Source organism: Rhincodon typus, chromosome 2 (assembly GCF_021869965.1).
Source record: "Rhincodon typus isolate 14 chromosome 2, sRhiTyp1.1, whole genome shotgun sequence".
In the NCBI taxonomy this organism is placed as follows: Eukaryota; Metazoa; Chordata; class Chondrichthyes; order Orectolobiformes; family Rhincodontidae; genus Rhincodon; species Rhincodon typus.
In genome coordinates, this window is record NC_063333.1 from 70,289,137 (window position 1) to 70,298,229 (window position 9,093).

General features: G+C 39.4%; 1 protein-coding gene across 1 annotated transcript in view; it reads right to left on the reverse strand.

The window, feature by feature from the left end:
• Window positions 1–359: 359 nt before the first annotated feature.
• tfpi2 (tissue factor pathway inhibitor 2) overlaps window positions 360–9,093 on the reverse strand; it is a 76,368-nt gene continuing 67,634 nt past the window's right edge. Inside the window, 3 exon segments of the mRNA XM_048613400.1 lie at window positions 360–918; window positions 6,515–6,688; window positions 6,795–6,974. Coding sequence (XP_048469357.1) covers window positions 812–918; window positions 6,515–6,688; window positions 6,795–6,974 — 461 coding nt within the window. The 3' untranslated portion in view covers window positions 360–811.

The following is a 9,093-nucleotide window of genomic DNA, read 5'->3' on the forward strand; positions in this document are numbered from 1 at the left end:
TTTACATGGATGTTGCTAGGGTTGGAGGGTTTGAGTTATAGGGAGAGGCTGAATAGTCTGGGGCTTTTTTTCTCCCCTGGAGTGGAGGCTGGGGGATGACCTTACAAAAGTTTATAAAATCATGAGGGCCAAAGGGACAGGTAAATAGACAAGGTCTTTTTTCCAGAGTGAGGGAGTCCAAAACTAGATGGTATAGGTTTAAGGTGAGAGGGGAAAGATTTACAAGGGACCTGAAGGGCAACTTTTCCACACAGAGGGTGGTGCACGTATGGAATGAGCTGCCAGAATAAACAGTGGAGGCTGGTACATGAATAGGAAGGGTTTAGAGGGATATGGGCCAAATGCTGGCAAATGGACTAGATTTATTTAGAGTATCTGGTTGGCATGGATCAGTTGAACCAAAGGGTCTGTTTCCATGTGACCAGATATTCTAAATAAATCTAGTCCCATTGCCAGCATTTAAATGTATGGTATCTAACACTAAACAGATTCCACCAGAATATTGTAAAAATAAGTAGAATGAGAAATGATCCATTTAATGATCCATTAAATCCTTCCTTTCTTTAGTTTCCTGTTGTTATTAAAACATTATCTTAGCAAAATGAGTAACACCATAATAAATGCAACAAAAGCATAATCTGAAAAAAAAAACCCTTTACACTCAGAATATTTTGGGAGATTAGATTTTGCTTGCATCTCCTCGTCTGATGTTCAAAGATATGGAGAAAATGTTGATCTCAGTCTAGATTTTAAACCAAGGTGGAAAATAAGGACACTTGACTTGGACCTTCTTGCTAAGAGCGATCAACATTTAAGTTTCCCTCTTTTGATTTCTTAAAAACTGCTTTCTTCCTTTTAATTTAATTATCTTATAACGTGGTGTCACAGGAACCTTGCTTTTCACTGGTTTTCGGTCACCTACCAAAAAGGAAACAAAATGTCAAGGGAAATCAATACATTTTGGATGTTCTGTACAGCCTGTATATTCAACAATCCTACAGTAACAACCATGAGTGCTTTGTGTAACATGGACTAATATTTTTAAAACTCTGGGTTTCATACAAAACAAATTCCTTTTCTACTGGAAGAAGCTTTTCTTACAAAGAAAACATGTCCTAACAAAAACACGGACGTTAAAAATTACAGATTTTAGTCATTTTGTTTTATCTAGATACTCAAAAAAGGAATCAAGCTATCCAATTGAAATGCAAATATCTTTCAGAATTTGTTTGAAAAGGTAATTTGATTGGTAGATTGATAATCAGGTGGGATGATCTGGTACTCTTGTAGTGTAATTTTATGTCCACATCTTAGAGTTTGGGTTTGAGTCAACTGGTCAAGGATAAGACAAGATCATCTTGATTAACTGCATATTATTACTAAATGCAAGTAAACATGGTAATCTGAGATGTACAGGCTCTAATCTTACTGTTGCACATGGAACTACTAGTCTTTTTCAATAGTGTTTTGTTTATTTGAATCTAGTCAACTCCTCCCTGGGGGCTAACAGCTCCATGACACTGTTGCATCATTGTTCCAGGATCCTAAAGCCCTGAGTTAACAAATTGAGCCTGATCATTAATGTTTAGAGATGAAATCCAAACACCAATTAACCCTCAGAACCATGTCAAATGATTTAATATTTGTCACAAAAACTTACTTTATTGGATACAGAAATTTGATAAAGTAGGGAAAGCAATCTCAATACTGTGACTTGTAAGAATTTATACTAGAAACTTTGTTCTACTCTTTTTCCCTCTAATCCTGCCCATGCCACTTCACTCTAGCTCCAAGATTTCCCTTGCCTTACAAAATGCTACAGGCTCATTCACTGTCCTTTAGGTTTCCTTAGTATTCCAACTATACCTTCAAGGGAAGATTCTACATGGGTCCTTCCATTAGCTTTTGGCTACACCAGACATCAACGTTTTCTTTACAAAGACAGATTCTTCTGTGCCTTGTTCAACTTGCTGGCATTTTCAGAATAATTTGTGCTGGAAATGGTAATCCCATCTCCATTGGTGTTGCACAAAAATGAATCAATGCAAACACTAAGTCTTGCTTTATTGCTTGAAACTTTAATATGATTTATTTGATGTACAGGCAATATATTCTGCTGGGGTGACAATGTGAAACAGGTCACTTCCTCTTGGCACACATCTTGAAATGGTTTGTGGGTGAATAATAGCTTTTTGTCAGACACTACTCATTACAGGATACTGAATAACCTGAAAATACTGCTCATCATGTCAGCAAGAGTTATGTTTGTTGTGTTGCTAAGTTTTTGTGAAGAAGAAATTTGGAGAAATAATCCATCACAAGGATATAATCTTTCCTACACACTGCACAGATCTTTTGCTACTTTCATCCAAGGAGTGGACGGAACATAGTGTAGATGTGGATGCTCCCTCCATTGCTGGGCTTGATTCATTTGACATGCTTCACATGAATTCACGAGTCTTCAAATATCCTGATTCATCACTGCCCAGTACACTGACTCAAAATGCTAGCTGGTGTGTGTGTTCAATACCCATGTGTCACAATATCCTCGCACAATGCTTTTTATGCTAGGAATTGTTTACTCTTGAAAATAACTTGTTGTGATATATGTTTGTCTCTCTATGGCCAAGTTGAACAAATCTTCAAGTTTTTTTTAATACAGTCCTGTCATCTCTAGATAATAAACTGAAAGAACTGTGTATGCTGGAAATCTGAAAGAGAAACAGAAATTGCTCAAAAATCTTAGCAGATCTGGCAGCATGTGTAGAGGAATCAGAGTTAACGTTTTGGGTCTGGTGACTCTTCTGCAGAACTGAAGGTAGCCAGGAAAAGGATTTTTTTTATATATATATAGAAGATGGAGTGGGTGGGTGCTTGGCGGGGGGGGGGGGGGGGGTGAGGAGTAAAGGATAGGTGGAGATTGAGCCCAAAAGAAAGAGAAACATGCTTGGACGGACAGGGGAGTGGTTAAAGGTCAATTTGGGGGAATGAATAGCTGCTAATGGGGACTACTAGTGACTGACAATGGGTAGAGTGTGGTAGCAGCCCATGTGATGCCAAGGCCTGGTGTGTGGGGTTGGGTGTAAGCATGGGCAAAGGTGCTCAAGCCCTAAAATTGTTGAACTCAGTATTAAGTCCATGACAACAGGGTTCCCAGGTGAAAAGTGAAGTACTGTTCTTTCAGCTTGTGCTGAGCTTCACTGGAGCACTGCAGCAAGCCTGAACAGAGATGTTGGCTAGAGAACACAATGGTATGTTAAAGTGGCAAGCAACTGGAAGCTCAGGGTCTTCTTCGCAGACAGAACATTGGCGTTCAGTGAAGCAGTCACCCAAGTCACCCAGTCTATGCTTTGTTTCCCCAGTGTAGAGAAGATCACATTGTGAGCAGGAAGTACAGTAGACTAGATTGAATGAAGTGCAGGTAAAGCGCTGATTCACCTGGAAGGTGTGTTCGGGGCCTTGGATAGTGAGGAGGGAGGAAGTTACATAATCTGCAGTTGCAGGCGAAGGTGTCATGGGGCTACGGGGATGTGTTGGGAGTGAAGGAAAGTGAGCCAGGGTGTCCCAGAGGGAACGGTTCCTGCGGAAGGCGGACAAGGGAGGGGAGCGGAACGCGTGTCTGGTGGTGGCAGAAATGGCAGCCAATGATCTTATAGATGCGAATACTGGTGGGATGGTAAGTGAGGACAAGAGGGACCCTACTGCTGTTGTGGGAGGGAAGAGAGGGGGTGAGGGGCAAAGTGAAGGAGATGGGTTGGACCCAGTTGAGGGCCCTGTCAGTTACAGTGCTAGGGAACCCTCGAGAATTAAGCCACCTTCCTTGGGACCACTGTCTTATAGGAAGCCTCCAAAAGAAAGCTGGAATCGATTGCTTGCGGCAACCACTTATCTTGGTCCAAAACAAATGAGAGAAGAAGTGTAGGTCTCCCTTATCATTATCCAAATGTTCTCACAGACTAGGTTACCATTTTGAAACAGACCAAGGTAAATGAAGCTAACAAAAGGATGCTTTGGATGCTATTTAACCTTTGACAACAAATCCCTCCCCATTCCCTTCTCCCGCCCCACCACTACTACCCCCAATCCTTTTAATTTACTATTTCTACCTTTTTACCTATATATCTTGGATGCTTATTCTAATTTATATGCGCATGAGCTGGTTGTGGATGTACAATGCCGAATTGAAATGTGATTGATTTATACGTTAAAAACAGCTAATCCAAATCATGAATTCTGTATACCTGATAGATATCTTCTAAAAATCTTAATCAACATAGTGTCATTTAGCATAGAAACAGGCCCTTTGGCCCATTATGTCTATGCTAACCAACAAATACCAAACTACACTAATCCCATTTTCCTGCACTTGATCAATAGTCTACAATGCCATACTATTTTAAATGCTCATTCAGTTGCTTCTTAAATGCTGTGAGAGCACCTGCATTCAGCACCCTCTTGGGTAATGTATTCTATATTTCTACCATCCTCTGGGTGAAAAAGTATTTCTTCTGGTTTCCTCTAACCACTTACTCCTCACTTTAAACTTATGCACTCCAATCTTAGACACATCTGCCATGGGGAAAGGATTCTCATGATCTACCCTACTTATTCTTCAATTTTATATGTCTCAACCAGATCCCCTCCTCAGCCTCCTTTGCTCCAAGGAAAACAAACCCAGCCTGTCCAGTCTCTCCTCATAACTGAGACTTTCCATCCCAGACAACATCCTGCTGAATCTCCTCGACATCCTCTCCAGTGCAATCACATGTTTGATGTAGACAGGTTATGCTGGGTCTGCACGTGGAACTCTTTTATTGCAATATTTAGCTGGTTTCTTCTGCTCACCAAAGTATATGTAAAAGGATGTGTGAAAAATAATTGGTTTTGAATGCTGACTATTTGATTAACATAGGAATATAGGAACAGGAGTAGGCTACTCAGTCCCTTGAGCCTGTACCTCCATTCGATGAGAACATGGCTGATCTGTGGTCCAACTCCATATATCTGCCTTTCAACCATATCCCTTAGTACCTTCGCTTAACAAAATTTTAAACAGGAGACAGCGAGAGCGAGAGATTAAATTTAACAACTGATCTAGCATCCATTGCCATTTGTAGAACATTTACTACCTGAAACAAATCCACAGAGACAGGTATCCCATCACCAAGTCATCATTTATTTACAAGTGGAGAGTTTTTGACATTGATCCACTCCTGTTCTTATCTTTTAGCCAGGACTCCCTGATTAGAGCTGTTAATCTGGTCCAATCAGGGAAATCCTATTCGGAGGTCTACCTGGCTACCTTGTTATAATCACTACATTACCTTTTGTGAGTAGAAATGCTTTCTGACATCTTTCCTGAACGGTCTGGCCCTAATTCTCAGACTATGCCCCCTACATCTAGAATTTCCAAACAGTGGAAATAGTTAATCTACTCTTTCTTTTGCTGTAAATATTTTGAAAACTCTGATAAGATCATCCCCTAACCTTCTAAATTCAAGTGAAAACAGACCTAAATTGGTTTAATCTATCATCATGACTTCACCCTGGAGGTCCAGACATTATTTTTGAAAGGCTACAAATGTACTCCCTCCAAGGTCAATGTATTCTTCCTAAGGAGTGATGCTCAGATCTTCTCACAGTACTCCAACTGGGGTTTGTAGATACAATATTCAGCTCTCCAATGGCTTTCTGAATCTGTTTTTGATATTTTAAAGATTTATGTCCCTGAGCCTCAAGTCTCTTTGGGTATCCTCTGTATTTAACTTCATACCATCTGGAAAGTATCCTGATCCATCTTCTTTCAGTCCAAATTGGATGACCTCACACTTGCTTACACTGAACTCCATCTGATCAGGCCGAAGGGCCTGTTCCTGTGCTGTACAGCTCTATGTTCTATATAAGTTTATCCTCCAAAAATGTGTAGTTTGGGATTATGTGAGAAGTTAAACATTTCAAACCACCCAAAACACTTTGTTTTGTCCATTTCCAGTTTTGAAGATGATGCAAAAGGAGCAGGTGACCAATTTGCTGTGGGGCAAAACAACTCAGTCAGCAACAGCAATGAACATTTTTAATAAAATAAACAGGAGTTTTTCCTGTACTTTTCTCAGCTATGTTTTCTAAGCCTCAGAAAACCGAGCATTTCCAGCACTCCTCGTGAGCTGAAAGGAGTAGAAGTATATCCTCTAGGCAAACATGTTTCCCTGCTTTAAGCTCCTGGTTTTACCACCTCCCTCCAGGATCCTGCCAGCTCCATGTTTTCCTTTAACCCAAATGCATTCTCTTCTTCCCTCTCTCCTTATTTTCTGCTCCTTGGCTACAGCCCTGGGCCACCAGCCCTACTGCACAACCAGAAACAAACCTGTTAGTCAGTCAGTCAGGCATGAAACGTACAGGAATAAATGAAAAGTTGTAGTTAATATCAGCAGATCATCAGGTTTCCCGTCCAGAGCTCCCTGCTCTAGAAACATTGACATATCTTCCCTGAAATATCAGGACTCCGATGACTTACGTGGTTGACAAATCTTTTGGCAATCATTCAGAGAAATGAAGTTATTGTCATTTCCGCCACAGCCAGAGTAATTGAATGTCTCACAGATCCCTTTCTCATCGTTGAAGTAAAACCGTAGGATATCAGCTGCACAAGTTCCCTTATCTTTGGGCTTGGTACAGAAGGAGGGTAAAACTGTAAAGAAATTATACCGTTGAAAATACCTGACTTACTGCGGTATACATTATTGTTTCATTTGAAGTGACTTAAAGTGAAGAAAGAAATAATTTAAAATAACTACCCGATATTGGCTTGCACTCATTCTGGCAAGATGAAATGTCTTTGAAATTATTCTCATTTCCAAAGCAACCACCAAACACAAATTCCTCACATTGTCCTGTTGTAAAGTTGTAGAAATATCTCTCAAGGTAAGCACGGCATGGTCCTGAATCTGCCTCCAACCTGCACGCTTTAGGAACTTCTGTGATGATAAAAGAATTTGTAGTTAAATGTATTGTAAAACAAATGTGTTCTCATTGTTTCTCCAGCTACACAAATCACAGGGGATATTACTGCCAACTGTAGATTTACAATGCAGTTAAAAGTAACCCAGTTACGATTGCCAGTCTTTTTGCAATTTTTTTTTTAAAAAAATCCAACAGAACAGTTCTGTGAAGGATATCAAGGAATAAGGGGGAAGGAACAACTTACAAGAAAATGTCCTAAATTTCTACACAAGAGAGTTACAAAACAAAATTAGTTACAGAACTCATAAGGAGATATTTTGTTCAAATAGCCAAAAGCTTCTATGGATAAATAAATATAGCATGTTGGGTTCATTCTAATGAGATTGAAGATTTAGTGAACTATTACAGGAGACGTTTCTTGTTTTATCAACTGAATAATGTGAAGAATAGTAAGAAACAAGGCTAAACTGCACAATCCCCACCTTGATCACTGACCATTCCAGCTCATGTTTGACTCCCTTTGAGTACCCATGTTACTGAAATGGATTATTCACAACAGTACATAACAGGCTGACAGAGGAGCTTTCAATCCACAAAACACAGGGACAAATCTCATGGAACACCATGTGGAAATTCATGCAAACTTCATAAGTTTCTAAGTTAAATGGCATTTTTGAATTGATCAATTTCTACGTAAATGTTTGGCTTCTTTGTAACAAAATGATCTGGCTCACTGTGCCTCTCAATGGAGTTTAACAAAGCTCCTGGTTTTCTATTTTAGAAAATTATCTTTCACATTAAATTTTGTTAAAAGGGCTGGCTTGAACTCCTCTGCAGTCCTGTTAGTAAATACATAGATGTGTGCAAAACCAAGTCAAAAATGAAACTTTTAATCACATATATGGAAAACCAGGAAGTCTATCATGTTTATGCTTTACTACATGTTAGTCCGTGTAATGTATATCATAGATTTTGGGTTCTGTGGAGTTGGATATCTTGAACTTTTTTTTTTATAAGGCTACACTATCACAGACTTACAGTCTAGGTTCTGTAAGTACTGATGTAATGTACAGTAACGTGCACATAACTGACTAACGGATGACACAGTCACTGACTCCATAATTCAGTAACAGAATTATGTTGGAGTGTCACATACTGTGATATATGCAATTGTCTTAAAAGGTACATGTTTATCTAGATTATATGACGTAATAGGCAATGATCCACTCCTGCAAAAAAAAAAGATGATATATCTGAACTACCTATCATCAACCACTTATCATGCCAGATAACAGATTTGGAATCTACGCCATAACACAACACTTCCATTTCCTGTTAAAGAACGGCAATCCTTTTCCAAAAGCATGTACAAGTACGTACATTATATGGCAGACATATGAAATGACCAGATCTAGTCCTTATACAGTTATCACAACTTGGTGCTGTAGCTTCAGTTTGTGGTGTGCTATCATTGTAAAAGGGTGTATACCATTAATCATTGATTTATGCTTGTTATCTGGCATGATAGGTAGTTGATGATATGTAGTTCAGATATATCTTTTTTTTTTGCAGGAGTGGACCATTGCCAATTACATCATATGATCTAGACTAAACACAATGATGTAGAATCCATCCAGAAACATTTTCCATGTCTCAAACTTGAACACTTTGTCTTAGTTCAAGTTCGAATTATCGTTTGCATGCTCAATGATGATGTGCTTGTACCATTTTCTCCCTTCTTTCCAACAATGTGTCACACAGTTGTTTGGGTGGTGACAGTATGAAAGGGAAGAGCTGTGTGAATCTGACCCCCAACCTGACAGTTGTTGATGAGGCCAAATCTTTGAAAAAAAAGCGTAGCACAGATTTCACACAGTCATTCGAAAACCTTGGTATAAACAACACATTCAATGAGACAGTTTGATAGAGGATTATGAGGAGAATAGGTAAAATGTTGAACAGCCATTTACTTTACATATTGGAAGGGCACTGGAGGGTGCTGAGGACCATTGTTGGACTCAATTTGTTGAATCACACCAAACATACTGAACATGACAGTCAGTCAGTCAGTCAACAAGGTGCAGGCCTGGATGAACACAGCAGGCCAAGCAGCATCATAGGAGCAGAGAGGCT